The sequence below is a fragment of the Solea solea genome, chromosome 1, assembly GCF_958295425.1.
Source record: "Solea solea chromosome 1, fSolSol10.1, whole genome shotgun sequence".
In the NCBI taxonomy this organism is placed as follows: domain Eukaryota; kingdom Metazoa; phylum Chordata; class Actinopteri; order Pleuronectiformes; family Soleidae; genus Solea; species Solea solea.
This window is the reverse complement of record NC_081134.1, coordinates 11,050,399-11,065,618: the sequence shown is the minus strand read 5'-3', so window position 1 is coordinate 11,065,618 and position 15,220 is coordinate 11,050,399. Positions and strand designations below refer to the sequence as shown.

The 15,220-nt window shown below is 40.3% G+C and overlaps 2 protein-coding genes across 2 annotated transcripts in view; one reads left to right on the top strand and one right to left on the bottom strand.

Annotated features, from left to right (window-relative positions):
* Positions 1 to 849: 849 nt before the first annotated feature.
* map6d1 (MAP6 domain containing 1) lies at positions 850 to 9,778 on the bottom strand. The gene is made up of 3 exons (XM_058613097.1): positions 9,141 to 9,778; positions 6,197 to 6,524; positions 850 to 1,202 (listed from the first exon to the last, which is right to left on the bottom strand). The coding sequence occupies exons 1-3, from the start codon at positions 9,599 to 9,601 to the stop codon at positions 1,134 to 1,136; spliced, it is 858 nt and encodes a 285-aa protein (XP_058469080.1). The 5' UTR covers positions 9,602 to 9,778; the 3' UTR covers positions 850 to 1,133.
* Positions 9,779 to 12,751: 2,973 nt separating this feature from the next.
* The window catches only part of ece2a (endothelin converting enzyme 2a), a 62,431-nt gene continuing 59,962 nt past the window's right edge, over positions 12,752 to 15,220 (top strand). Inside the window, exons 1-2 of the mRNA XM_058640590.1 lie at positions 12,752 to 13,034; positions 13,782 to 13,946. Of these exons, the coding sequence (XP_058496573.1) occupies positions 13,787 to 13,946 (160 nt within the window). The 5' untranslated portion in view covers positions 12,752 to 13,034; positions 13,782 to 13,786. The remainder of the gene's footprint in view (positions 13,035 to 13,781; positions 13,947 to 15,220) is intronic.

The window sequence follows — 15,220 nt, the reverse complement described above, 5'->3', positions numbered from 1 at the left end:
TTGTTGCATGTGGCCATGGAGATTGTTTCCGGTTTTATGGAGTCTCTATTAAAATTATGGTTATTAGGCAATTCTAGTTTTCAAAAAGAAATATTTGAATATGTTTATTTAACAGGTAGATACTATTCAACAATAGCCAGGTGCAGTAACATCACTGCATTATGTTAAATAAAGTGTATGTAACTTGCCTTGAAACCACTAACTACTTACTTTCAATAGTGGTCGTTATACTCAAGTAATCTCGTATTCTAACGTGGGAAGAAACAAAATAACAATTCCGACCAAAATCCTCCCCATAAACTACTCTTTTAAATGTCAGTGCTATGAAATGATGCAAATCCACCACATTGTTTGGTGACATGAGTCTCAAACCTGGTTAACAAAACTAACACCAAAATATACATACTTTATAACACAGCAGCCACTTTACACTTGTCAGTTTGGTTGTAATGAACTCAAAATGATATTTGATGTTTGGCTGATTTTAAACCACATGTTTCACACTGCCTGGCATCCAGGATAATAGAAGTTAATTGGAATCACTTCTCTTTATTCACGTCGGAACCTTTTCTCTTTCGTTTTCCGTTTCTGTTTCGGCAAAAGGATTCAGTCGTCAGTCAAGACACAGCAGTCAAAGTCAACTATAAAATTTTAAAAGAGAACATTTTATTGTCATTTCATTCACATCGATATTATCTCTTTTTCTTCAACAGTAGATTTACAAAATATGTGACCTAACACTACTTTGAGAAAATGTTTAAAACTGTTTGAGCGCCGAGGAAATTCTTGCAGACTTCTAGCAACACTTAAGGGCGACAAAGTACTCGAAGCAAACACTTTGTCACTCGGCTTTATGTGCACACGCAAACACGTAACGGCCTTTTTTTTGTGCCTCTATAACCACAACAAAAACAAGCTTCTTTTTTTTTTCATGCATGGTCATTTCCATAGCAACGGGCAGGGAGGAGTGTTTAGGTGGGGAGGGGGTGTCTTCTCTTATTTCCACTCAGGACGCTGCTTATGCTGCTGCTTCACAGGCTTTCCAACAGTACATTCCCTTGCATAGATTCTTGTGTTGTGTGGAACGGACGCAAACCATTCTCCTGTTGACTCCTTGAAAGTGGACAACGGACTCAGACCCTGGATCCACTTTGAAAGAGCGCGGACGTGTTCGGAGGGATCTTGGTCCTCACCAAATGCTCCTGAGACGAGAGAGAGAGAGAGAATGGGAAAGGGAGAGAGAAACCGGTAGAACATCAACTTTTAAAGGTGATCAGAGAATGAACCAGAGAGCAGTGGCAGCAGCTTTGTGATCACCGTGCACCCATGAAATGAGAAGAGACTGGTTGGTCTGTGCCGTCAAAAAGCGTAAGGGCCGCTGTCACAGACTGAGCAACCATGGCTGAATTTCTAGTTCCTGATTAGTGCGGCCATGTTCTGCTGATGGCAGCTGTTCTCAGAGCCTGACCACACAAATGTCCACATTGGAGTCACATCGTTTAAAGCTATTATACGATATGTCACTGTAAAGCTGTGGTACTTCAGTTTAGAAGGGTGGCTGCTTTCATCACGCGGTTGGTGTAGTGGCTGGCACTCTTGCCTTTGCAGCAAGAAGACCCGGGTTTGCGACCCAGTCGGAACAAGAGCTTTTCTGCATGGAGTTTGCATGTTCTCCACGTGTGTGCGCGGGTTTTCTCCGGGTTCTCCGGTTTGCAGATTTCTGGATTAAGTAAATTGAACACACTGAATTGACCATAGGTTTGAGAGTGAGTGGTTGTTTATCTCTATGTGGCCCTGTGATGGACTGGCCACCTGTCCAGGGTGTACCTCGCCTATCGCCCTATGTGGAGGATAAAGCAGTAGAAGATGGATGGATGGCTGCTTTTATCACACTTTGCTCTTCCAACAGCTCTTAAAAGTACACTCAACTCTCGAGTGTGAGTATACAGCGCCGTGGGTGGCAGGGATGCCAGTACACATTGTTCCCATAGTCAGACTGGTGTGTCAGTGTCGTCCACCACCCCAACAACCCACACAGAAACTATGTTTTGTGCTCTGCCTAGCACCCATCTCCCTTTTAACCTATTGCAACGTTGCACTGCAACAGATAATCCATCACACGGAGCCTCCTCCCTGCCTTTTCACTGCCGTACACCGCATCTCATTCCTCTTGCCTCATCCTCTTCCCCCCCCCCCCCCCCCCCCCCGTTCATTTCTGCTCTGCTCTTCTTGAATGCAACCCTGCCAGCCTGAGAGAGACCTGCCAACTTGGCAGAGAACACCCATCTGTAGTCCTGGGCAGCGTGGGAAAAGTGAGAAGGTCCAAGTGAAAAAAGGTGGTGGGGGGGAGGGGGGACAGAAGAGAGCGTCTGGTTTAAGGGGTGTAGATGTTAAGCGGTGAGGACTAAAATAGGTAGAGAGAGGAAACATTGAAGCCCAGAGGGAGGTAGCTGCAGGGATCCAGACTGAGGTACAGTTTAATGGATGGACCTGGAAACAGAGTTGTGTTAAGACAATTACATCTTCAGTGTAATAAACGTCAAACAAAGCACATAAAATGTCCAGTGTGTAACATTTAGGGGAGTTTATTGGCTGCAATTGAATATACTACCCATGAGTGTGTTTGTAGAAGTGTATAATCCCTTCAGTATGAAATAGTTTACTTGGTTTACTTTCAGATTACCAGCCATGTTGATCAAATCTGATTCATTACAGATCACTCGATGGCTCTCATTTCACGTCTGCAAGTGTGAATGACACACACATACTTTTTACATGCATCATCATCAACAACAAGAACAACAGAAAACAGATCGCTCTGTATTGAAGCCGGAGACCTTTATTGATCCCAGTGGAGGGGATTTCAGTAATGGAAACTTCATTTTCTACCACTTTATCCTCCACGTGAGGGTCAAGATTAGAATGTTTCTCTCACAGCTGGTGCCAAATCCCAGCTGACATAGGGCGAAAGGCGGGGTTCACCCTGGACAAGTCGCCAGTCCATCACAGGGACACATAGAGACAAACCACCAGTCACTCTCACACCTATGGTCCATTTAGACGTGTCCAATTTGCGAACAACATCCTTTCTGGCACATGAAGGCCACCGTAATTTCCCTAATAGACAACATCAACAAAGGCCTACAGTATAGAAATGTGTGTGTTCCTTTGTAATCGTTTTAAGTGAGTCTGTGTCTTGTTGTAGACATTGTGTGCCTCTTAGTTTCTCCATAGCTCTTTGTTCTTCCATCTCGTAAAAATGATGTTTACACATTTTTGGTTTTGGCTGCGGATTACTGCCTGCACGTAGCTGAATGTGAGAAGTGATGACACAAAAATGAATGAGTGTATCTGAGCCTCTTTGGTGCAGAAACAGTGAGTATACGGGTAAAATATGTGTGTATATTGTGACGTTTTAGTGAGGTTAAATCTTTTTTCTTTTCTTTTTTCTAAATCTGGCTGTTTAAACCTCACCATAGTTTAAAACCATTGTCAGCAGCATGTCCGTCGCGCACTGTGCCGTGTTCTGAAGTTAAGCAGCTCTGTCCAATGAGATCTGAGAGCAAATTTCGGGGGAGAACTGCTGTCTCTAAACCGACTGTGTGAAACAGCCCAGAATAAGGCTTTCCACTCTGCATGTTAAATGTGTTTCACCGTCGCCACTTTTTGTCTCACTCAGCCCTGACAGACTGTGGATTACACAGCCTGTCCTCATAAATCTGCTTTCCTTGTAGAAAAAAACCAAAACAAAACCCCCCCAACGGCTCTCTCATCATACAAAAGCATCCACTCCATCTAATCACTAAATTGTCTGCTGCGTGTCATGAAATTAAAGACTGCTTTTATCTGGCGATGGATTTTTATCGCGCACAATTTGACAGATTGATTTGAGCCATAATGAGAATTTCATGGCTGCTCAAGTTCTTTATCGGTGAGAGCAGATTGATTGATTTTAGCAGCTTATTTTGGACTTAGCTATTAAATCATTCAATGAATGGAAATAGTCTGTTTGAAGCAGCTTCTGTGCTCTATGCTAAATGAAGCATCTCTGTTTGCTTCAGAAACAGAGAATGTTAATGTGTTCATTTCCCCGAGGGAACCTCCCAAAGGGATTAATAAAGTCGTCTGTCTGAATGTCCTCACAATAAGCTGCTTTACACGACAGTTTTGTCGTTCGTGGGGCGACGGTAGCTCAGTGGTAGAGCGCGTCGTCTTTCAACTCGAAGGTTGTGGGTTCGATTCCTAGCTCCTCTAGTCTGCATGTGTCCTTGGCGGCAGTGTGTGAATGTTGAGTGATAGAGAGTATGAAAGATGAGTGATGCACATTAATGTGTTGTGTGAATGTCAAAACTGTAATGTGAAGCAGCTTTAAATGAGGTCCCGCCCCCCTACGAGTGGGTCTAAAAAGTGCGGAATTAGCATTAGCATTGCAGTTTCAAGCCTCAGACCAAGGCTTGGACCAAGTGTCACTGGTGGACACGTAACAAAGAAAAGAATGAAGATATTTCTCGACTCAGGGGAAACTGAGGTTGGGAAGCACAATTTTTCAAAAATACTACCCCGGTTTTAGTAATACAAAGCTAAATGCAAATCGCTGAAGTGTTCCTTTAGGTGGCATGTATAAATTAGCAGCGCCGGGAATCAAACCCACAACCTTCAAGCTGACCCGGTCCAAACACACTGACCTCAGTTAGAGTTAAAAGCCATCCAGTCCTTGATGTCTTTAAGGTGGAGGTTTTAGAGTAAGGCGTTAACTGTTATGGTTAAGGTAAGGGATAACACTTTGTTAAGGCTGGAAGTCCATGCCCAATCATTGCAGTGTCCTGAGAGGAATAGCAGTGCAAACCTGTGTGTGTGTGTGTGTGTGTGTGTGTGTTCAGTGGCAGCAGCACATCACTGAGGTGAACTCAACTGGGCCACGTGTGATATTAATAGAGTCCGCGTCCTGCTGACTGTTGAAATCTCTCACTTCAACCTCCATTACTGTCACAGGCTTAAGTGACAGGTATTAGAACTTAATGGAAAAGCGATTCATCAGAAAATTGTGTAAAAAAATTGCTTTTTTTATACTACAGGTTTTGTGTGCTGTTATTTCCCGAACCTTCTCTGACACCTTCCAATATGAGATTCTAACAAACCAGTCTGACCCGGCGCTGCTCTGCTGTGATGGATGACTGGTGAGTGGTGTCGGACACTTACTGTCTCACCGCTCTTCCTTTATCATTCATTCTTTTTTTATTTCCTACCCACGAAGCATTAATGCTCCTTTTTGGCCACACTTTGGACATTAAAGATGACATGAAAATAAAAGCATGAAGTGCATGTGACCTACGTTAAGTGGACCAAATCTAATCACATGTGTTTTTGTTTTCTTCCGTTTGTAAAGACCATCTGTCAAAGTGATTTTCCTTCATGCTGCACTGCAAGAAGTAACCCCAGAGAGTTTGTGTATGCTTTTCTCTTTTGACCAAAAGTAAACAACACAATATCAGCCGTCTTTTCTGAACTGTTTCTATTTCCCTTAAATGTAAAAATGAGAATTTTCCCAATATTCATACACATGAAATAATAATCTTGAACATTCTGTGATCAACTGCTTTACGTATATGAAATATAAAAACAGTTATTTATGTTATGTTTTTATTTTATTGATCCTTTATTTAGCCAGGATGGTCCCATTGAGATACAAAGATCTCTTCTTCCAGGGAGTCCTGGTCAAGATTGCAGAGACGAGACAATTTCACATATAAAACTCACAACAGAGTATAAAAGTTAAAAGGAGGTAATTAAAGGGGAGTAAAACGTATACAGGCCATACCAACACGATCCTTAATCCGGACCCCTCAGACTTCCAGTTTTGTTTTATTTTCAGACCAAAGTAGAGCACATCTCGACAAACCGTCCACATACAGTACGTCTCTGTTCTATTCAGGTCAAAGTAAGTGAGTGTAGCACCAGCCGAAGTGTTATCTAACACAGTGTGTGGCCTGTTTTAAAACAGCTGGGTCACTTTGAGATACTGAGGGACAGAATGCTGTCTCACTTCTCTGAGACGCTGCGGCGGCATCAGGCCACCAGGGAGACGAGTGGAGAAGATGACTTTGTTGCTCTTTTAGTGAACTCTTTAAAAATATCTTCTACGTAAACACCGTAACATCATGTCTCCAGCAAAGTCACTTACACTGGACTTACTTACCTCTCCCTTAGTTGTTCTGCTGAGCTCAGTCCTCTCAGGTGTGATGTCCCGCTGGAGGCTGGAGGAGCTGGGTGAGGTGGCAACATGCAGGCCAGAGGGCATGGACAGGGGGACAGCAGCAGGTTGTACGTTAGAGGCAGCGGACGGGATGGCGTGCTCCTGCTGTTGCAGCGCTGAGGACCTGTAGATGTCCACACTGTAGGCAGCCTGGTAGCTGGTCTCACACAGGGTGTGGGAGGACTCTGTGCCCGGGCTGGAATATTGAGCTGGAGGAGTTTTTTTTGTACTTTTGGCTGGTTTCGCTCCCGTCCACGGCCTGTACTCATGCCTGGAGGAGGAGACGGAAGCTCAGTGCAGAGAAAACTTTATATCTGGCTTGTTTACGAAGGGACTTACAGATGCATGCAGATCAGTTTAGTAAGCATGAGCTTCTTAACCCTTACCTATAGGTTTTTTCCAACCTATAGGTAATCTGATTTCACCAACTGTATAAACACACCTGAGCAAAAAGTACTCAAAATGTGTCAAATCGGATTGAATTTGTGAAATCTGGAAATACGCCACAGTCCAAAGTTAGCTTGGCTCGTTTTTATGAACAAAAAGAAAACGGTCTAATTTTGTGACTTCTGCACAATTATTGCTACTTTATATCGCTACTCAAAATGCGATATGAAAAATTAATCATAACTTTGACTCAACAACACGTAAGAATGCATTTTTTTTAAAGCCTGCATATGTGACCTATAAACAGGTTGTCCATATAAGGAGTTGTGTATTATTCCAACGGCAAATTACCACTGATGCAGCTAAGGGTTAAAGTCTATCAAAATAACTGCACTGAAAAGAAGGTTTTCGTGGATTCGGCTTAAATCCTCAATTTTTCTAACCTCAAGAAAATGACTATCATTCAATTTAAATTAAATTATAATTAACGTTTATGTGTCAGGCATTTTAACTGCCTTTGTTGACTACCTACAGTATATAACCCTTTAAATAAGATATTCACACCACCAACACAGATCTCGTTATTTATACCATTTCATTTCAGTCATTAAATAGGAAGTAAAAAAAATGACATAAATCATTCATCATCATCAACAGGAGGGTTAAAAACACTTAAAACACACTTAAACCCTTTCTTAATGAGAAAGTTTGAAAAGATGGCCGTTGACAGACGTGATTAATCTGCACTACAGAGGATTCAGTGTTTAAAGTCTGCATTTGTACGTGTCTCATCCTTACTCTATGTTATTACACCGAATCACCAGACTCACTGAATCGTCTTCATATTAGTTTCCAGTGGACACAGAATCACCACTCAGTGGATCGTAATTAAAACTGAGGGGATTACGAGGATAGGAAAATAGATTTGAATGTGCAAATTACATTTATTTCATTCTAGACTTTGAAACTTCAAACGAGTATTATTCTAATGCAGAAAGGGAATTTTTTCTTTGCTCATAGGAACCCATGATATTGTGTTTCCTGCCACACTAAAATAAAATGCAAAAGAATATTTATATTTGATAACCTCATGTTTATTCAGATTCCAGAGTTAAGCCATGTATTATGTATGTATTATCTTTCATCTTTATTGTTAAGTTGTTCTTTATACTGTTATTCCCCTGTACTGTTGTCCTGTGCTGGAGAATAACTACAGCCTTAAATGTTATGTTATGTATGTTGTCCAGTAATAGTTTTTGTATACTTATATTTGAGTCCTTCATTTTACAATTGTATTGTTAATACAATATATAGTATTGTGTGTTTACTGTATGAATTATTATATATGTTAAATGTTAACCCCAGATAGAATGCTGGGGTTAAATTTTGGCTTATGTAATGATTAATAGGATCCTGCTTTACTAAACTTAACTAAACATAGAGGCAGGGATTTGTCCAAAAAAACACACAATAAAATACATAATAAAATGCCAGATAATTGGAGATTAAGTTTTAACTGAGGAAACTGGTTAATTGTAGTTTTAAAAATCTGTATTAGCAAATTTGAGACAAAACCTTTAATGTAAACATTGGGTTGTGAGTCTCAAAGTGTGTAATTACATCAATGCATCTTAAACTTTTGTTATGTTGACAATGAATAAAAACATATTGTGATGTATGGGTCTATTGTTATTTAAAGGTCCAGTAAGAATTTCCATTTGTCAGCCACAGCCTTTTATATCAGTAGTGGGTCTTCTCTACAGAGGCTGCCATGATTGACGACCATGTTTTTAATGGACTTCACAATAGATGTTGCTAAATCCTACACACTGCATCTTTAATATTGCATTTCATCTGCTCAGCAATTCACAAGATCTCCTCTACTATTTAGTGTTAGTCATCATTGTTTTAACCCTTAATTTATCTTGCCCAACATATGCTTATTTACCAATTGCAGCATGTCAAAGACATGAATAAGACAGATAAAAAGAGAGTTAAGGCGAGTGGTTCAAGGGAGCAAACATTTGTGCAAAATATCATGCAGAGCAGTGGTTCTCAAACGTTTTATACTGAGCTCTTGAAATACAGAGGTGTAAATAGGCAGATTTCAATGTCTGATTTATTCCCAATAAGATCATTTACTCTCTCCATTATTATTATTATTATTGTTAGTATTATTATCATCATTATTGTTGTGTAACTTTTTTCAAAATTCCTCAGCTCCACTCCGATCACATACCCTGGTATACACGGTAGAATAGTATTTCTCATTTTCCTCCAAGGACCACCAGAGGAAGCTTGCGTACCACTGGTGGTACACATACCACACTTTGAGAACCGTAGATTTTTTTTCTGACTCACTATCTGTTCCAACTTCTGATGTAAAGGGAGGCACACAATCTACAAGTTTTTTGTCATTATGATTACTTGTTTTAATCAGTAATCATGACATAGGGGTGACCTACTTTTCACCTGAGCACCCGCCACTGGTGTGTCCTACCTGTAGGAGCTGGTGTTGCTCTCCTCCTCCCCCTGTCTCCCCCTGCCCCGCTCCACCCTCACACCCCGGCTGAGGTGAGTGTTCGCCGGACTGACACTGCTGCTCCCTCCGTTACTGATCCAGGGGAAATTCTCCTTCCTGGGAATGGGCCAGGGTTTGAAGTCCTGCTTGTACTGTGTGACACTGGGGAAAGGCACTCCGGGTTCCTCCTCCTTCTTTGCCCTGAATGATCCTCGGGTCCCGTCTCCATCCCGTGTGGGCGCCTGGTTCGCGGTTGAGTAGTGATTCCCTGGCGCGCGCTCCCGGTACGAGGCGGCGAGCTGTTTGGTAACGGAGTGCACCTCGTGCTCCGGGATGTCTGAGTAGTTATGGGTGGTGAGGGGGACGGAGAGGTCCGACTTGTCGAACTGGTTCCAGAAGCGAGCCAGGCAGCACACTCTGCTGATGCACGGCCAAGCCATGAGGCTGGGGAGGAGGAGAGGAGGAGGAGATGGAGGAGAGGAAAATAATTAAAGAAGAGAAAAAGAACAGAAAAGAGCAGAGGTTACATTCAGAGAGAGCAGCACTCTCTCTCAGCTGAGGAGAGTCCAGGAGTCCAAGAGTCCATGTCAGCAGCAGCAGCAGAGATGAACCTCTCTCTCTCTCTCTCTCTCTCTCTCTCTCCCTCTCTCTCCCCCTTCCTCTGTGTGTGTGTGTGTGTTTCTGGGACTGAACATCCCTGTCACGTGGTCTCTGATAGTGCCTCCACAATTCTATGCAGAGTAAAAAAATGTGGCAAATTATTCCCCACCTGCCACCTCACAAACTGGATCCCGAGAGTCCGCATCAGTGCTGAGTCTCACTGGATCCAGTTTTGAAATAAAGACCTGTTCGCTCAGGATCATCTACTTACACACACACACACACACATCACTTGCATCTTCATTCATCTGTCTGTCTCTCCAGAATAGAATAGAATGGAATGGAGTCTGCTGCAGGGAAGGGGACAAAAACACACACACACACACAATGCTTTGTGACTTTTTAAGTTCAGTCAAGGAAAATGTATTTGCTTCTGCCATGGAGGTCCAATTGTTGCCTGTTGTTTGTGTCGTCTGTTTGTTTGTGGACAGCATATATATCTCCAGAAACAAAGGACAGATCTGGGTGAAAGTTTCTGGACTACATGAAATCTGCCCCCCACCTTTGAACATTTTAAATCGCTTTGAAAGACCCACGTCTTCTCCTCGGGCCTTCACCTCGGGATAAAAAATAGTCAATCCAGACACTTCTATGTAGTTTTTATTATTATTATTATTATTATTAATACTATTCTATTACATCACTATTTTACTGTTTTACTTCTATTTGTATTGATTTTAGATTAGTTTTATACCTTTTATGTCGCTGTGCTTTTAAATCTGTAAAATACTTTGGTCAACCTTGGTTGTTTTTAAATTTGTTCTATGAAAAAAAGTTGTCTTGACTTGGACAGATTTGGTGGTGATCCAGACATTGTTTCAGGAAATTAAAAAAACTAAATTGGCATTGGCAACATCATTTTATTCATTTGATCATATTAGGATTTTCCTAAACATAACAATTGCATGAATCAGATATGATTGCATATATATTATCTGCTGTTGACCAAGCTATTGCCTTTGAAAGATTTAAAAGATTAAAATAATGTGTTAAGTAGGGGTGGTTCAAAATATCGATTTTGTGATATATCGCTGTCCTACCTTGTGCAATAAGATAATCAATACGCCAGGGCACACATTGATATTTTGATTTATAAATGAAGGTGCTCTAAAGTCAACAGTCCCTGCTAGTTTCACTCGCCGGGCATCGCTACTTCATGTGTCCTCACGGTGGCGCTGCTCAAACGAATTAGGCCGAAGAAGAGGGAGTTTATGGTGGAAAGAAAGCTATCAATACATAGACTTTATGACCTTTGTTCTCTATGTTGTGAATAAATAGAGAAATCCTGCAACATGAACTTTTCACGTTAATGTTTTGTTTTCTTTAGATAGACAGATATCGGGATGTATCAGTATCACTGTATGATTGTCTCACATAATCGTTGTATTGTGATATTATTGGTATCGTGAACCATGTACCTTGTATCCTCGTGTTAAAAGCTGTGACAGTGGCAATATCCTCCAAGTAACAGATTTTATGAATGAAGAGTGCAGTCTGTGTAGATGTGTAGTCTATATTTTAAAGTTATAAATGGATAAAGAGACTCTGCATTGCTCTTCTTCTCCCTAGATTACTGAAGAGAGATGAGTGTGCCCATTTAGGCAAAAATGGGCACACTCATCTTCCATGATAATAAAAAGATCCGTGTGATGTAATAGTTCATTGAGACAGTTTTCTCAAAGTGCAGCAACTTAACAAGCACTTTGGTGGGTTTGACACAGAAAAGGCGACTGCACATAAATCATCTTAATCATCGCTCTACTTTCACGTCAGTGTGAGCCACAGATAATGAGGCATGAGTTGACAATGGTCTGGTTTGTTATGCTCACAGCAGATCATAACAATAATAATAATGACAATAAAAAACGGTGTGACACTACCATCTGGTGGAGAAAATATGTCATTACTCTCCTCAGTTTTGAAGAGGTCAAATGAGAGACTGAGACACTTCTGTCCATCGCTGTAGGATGGGATTTCATTTGTGTTGTGGTGGAACAAGTATTCATACAGAATTAGCTAAATTGACTTTTTAAGTTGAAAACCCATTTAGAGAGGTACATGGGAGAACCAGAACTTTCATGTTGCAGTGTGACAGTGATATACTGTATATAGTTGGGCCTTCTACATCATGTTTTCTCAGCTCTACCATTCACATCAAATCATGTTCAGCTTCATTTGCTTCCCTCTCCAGGCAGGAGGCATCATTATGAAGGCTGGCATACCGACTTAGTATCTTAGACACCCTTACTTCAAAGAAACCAAATGATCCCTTTAAATTATTCATACTTTGCCTTCTTTGATGCAAGAGTTTGGACTAGAAAACTTCACCGTACTCCCTTACTATGGAAGCCCGCTTCTGCCACATGAAAAATGAAAATATATACTAGTAAGTCTTAATCACGAGAAAGTATCTTAACATCTTGTAATTACGAGATAGCTTCTCGTATTTATGACTTATTATATTATTATTATTAGATATCTCATATTTATGAGATACTTCAGCATAATTACGACTTTTTTTGATGAATATAACTTATATCATAATAGATACTTTCTCATAATTATGACTAATTTATTTTAATGAGAAACGTTTGCATAATTATGACTTCTTATCTCATAATAGATACTTTCTCATAATTATAACTAATTATCTGATAATCATTACTTATTATCTTATTACTAATATATTTTTTCATTTTTCAAATGGCGGAAACGCGCTTCGACACCTTCTAAACACTGAATGCTTATCTTGTTTGCTTGTCATCTTGCTGCCTATATATTTGACATACTTGACAAATCTAAGTTATATGATATTTCTTCGAGTCAGGCTCTGAAAAGTGAATTAACTTGGAGAAAGTAGTGAGTACGGTGTAATATCCGACAGCGGGGCGGTGTATTTGAATGCAGCACGTTATCGCCCCGCCCACTGCACGTTCACGTTTGCCTAAAGTAGAGGGAACAGAATAAAAAGCACAGAGAAACGTGTCGCTCTTTTTCTGGCTAACTTGTAAAACAAGTGAAACTGTCAGAACAGACACACTTCAGCTCATGTCACTCCTTCATTTGCTGCAGATGTGTCCACGCTAGATTCCGCTGCCGTCACAGCACGTGGACATTCACGGCACCAACCTGTGCCAACCTTACTTTTTCCTTTTTCTTTTTTTTTGAAAAAAAGAAAAAGACGTAAATCACCTCGGCGTTAACATAAAACCCGTAAGTAACTCCATGCAAAATATGTGATTCTGAGCTAATTGTGTTAGCCACTTATTTCGGTGTGAACGCAGCAAAGAGAGATAGTGAGAGAGAGAAAGACCTTCCTGATATTTACACTTGCCCGCGCATGCGCCGTGGCCACCTCGTCTTTCACACTCTAAAAAAAAACAGAATTTGTTTTTTTAAAACCTGGTGGAGCCCTTAAAAGGCGAAAACCATAGTTTCCATTGCCGGCTGGGACAAGGAGAACCAATAAAATCAATATATACAACTCTAGAAAAACAATACATGCAAAATATAGGAAAAATATAAACATTAAGATGAATGAAATTTGTCGATATACAGTACATGTGCAGAGCACAACGTAAGCATGTAAACATTATCAAAGTCTAAAGTGCGTGTGTGTGTGCATGATTTTGTGTGTGACAAATATGAGGTTTAGTGCAGTGTCTTGAACAATTTATGTTGAGTTAATACAACTGTTCATTTGATGTTGATTGATCTGCAACTAAACATTCTTTATTGAACAATGAAGTAAATTAGTCATCATGTTTATGAAACTGTAACAGTGGGAATCTTTATCATTATTAAAATGACTAATCGTCAGAGTTCTGATACATTTAGACTTTGTTTTAAAGCATTTTCTGTTGACAGCATCTGAAGAATGTTTTTTTTTTAGTATGAACTTTCAACATGTAACCACAGTAAAGTCAACTAGTGTTTCGTTCTGAAATTTGTATGTTAAAGGGAAGATGGACCATCTGCCCGTTAACAACGCCAAGTACAAAGATGTTGACTACTGGGATGACAGATACAAGACAGAGCAGTGTTATGACTGGTTGGGTAGCTTCTCCAAATTCCAGCACCTTCTGGAGAAACATGTCAAGAAGGAAGACGCCATTCTGATACTTGGTGAGTACTTGGTGTCATTTCTTTTACCTCCTGTCCTCAGAAGGGCAAAACACTGTATTCTTCACAAAATATTATGAATTGGAGGTCGTGTTGCAATCCCTTTTTTGGTTCGTGACCTGTGTGACAATTCAGCTTCAGCTCCACTCCCTCGAACCCTGTGACCCTCCTTCATTCTGTTAAGTTAAGCAAAAATGCATGTGACCATTTGTCGTTATGAGTATCGGATACTATCATCACGGTTTTCAGGACAAGTGTGCAAAAAATCCTCCCAGTCATTTGCATGTCATTGTCCTTATTATTAACAGATTGAACACCTGATGCGTTGACATCAGCTGCATGACAGGCCGTTAAACTCAGAAGACCTGTCTGCAAACACCACTCATTTCACCAGAATACATTAATGTCTGCTCCAATACATCATCCATCCATCTCATCTATCTTATCTTATCTTATCTTATCTTATCCACCCATTTAATTTAACAATTTAACAATTTAATCTAACAACGGGAAATAACTTGTTGTTGAACAATGACAGAAGCCGCTGTGTAGAACTTTAGGTAATTTTTTGTTGTTATTAAGGCGCCTCTTTTTCATCCCCGTGAGTAGAAATGAGGTAACATTATTTGTGTTCTGCGTCAGAGGTTTTTTTAGCAGTAGGATTGACATGTTTGTTTTCACTCATTGCCCAACCTGTTTACAACCGTCTCACTAACACAGTGCTGTTGTTGCCTCCATCTGTCTTGATTTGACAATGGTTTGATTGTAACAGACGTTTGTTTATGTTTAGAAGCTAAGTGTTTATGACTAGCGGTCCAAAATAAGCAAAGATTCAAAGACTCATATTGAAACCATCTGATTCGAGAACAGGAAAAATAGAATCTGACCAGAAATGCATTTTAACAAGTACATAGCGAGGCATATGTTTTTAATGTTCTGTGCTATGGAAAAAAAAAAAGAAGTATATAGTATACACCCCATGTCTTATCACTTTGACTTTGTCCTGTTCTGCCTAAGTGTGGTCCCTAAGTGTTGTTACAGTATCAAAAAAAACGTATGTGTTTCCTCTTTAAATTATACATCGTTACACATTTTTGTTTTGTTATTTTATTGTCATAACACAGTTTGTTGTTTATAAACGTGAGACTTGGAGTGAAAGCTTTGTTAATGTCCACAAGGTGTCGCTGTTCTTTTGAAAATAAAGCCAGTTGGCTTGTACCCGCAGTACAACCTTTGTCATGGCTGTGCTTCTCTGTACAAGGTGCTACAAAAACATT

Bases quoted from the DNA above. Each gene is read 5' to 3' on its own strand.
- map6d1 (XM_058613097.1), bottom strand. From the start codon at position 9,601: ATGGCTTGGCCGTGCATCAGCAGAGTGTGCTGCCTGGCTCGCTTCTGG. The intron at 6,525-9,140 runs GTAGGACACACC...CTCCTCCTCCAG, and splicing joins AGCAACACCAGCTCCTACAG to GCATGAGTACAGGCCGTGGA. The intron at 1,203-6,196 runs GTAAGTAAGTCC...CTCTCGTCTCAG, and splicing joins GCAGAACAACTAAGGGAGAG to GAGCATTTGGTGAGGACCAA.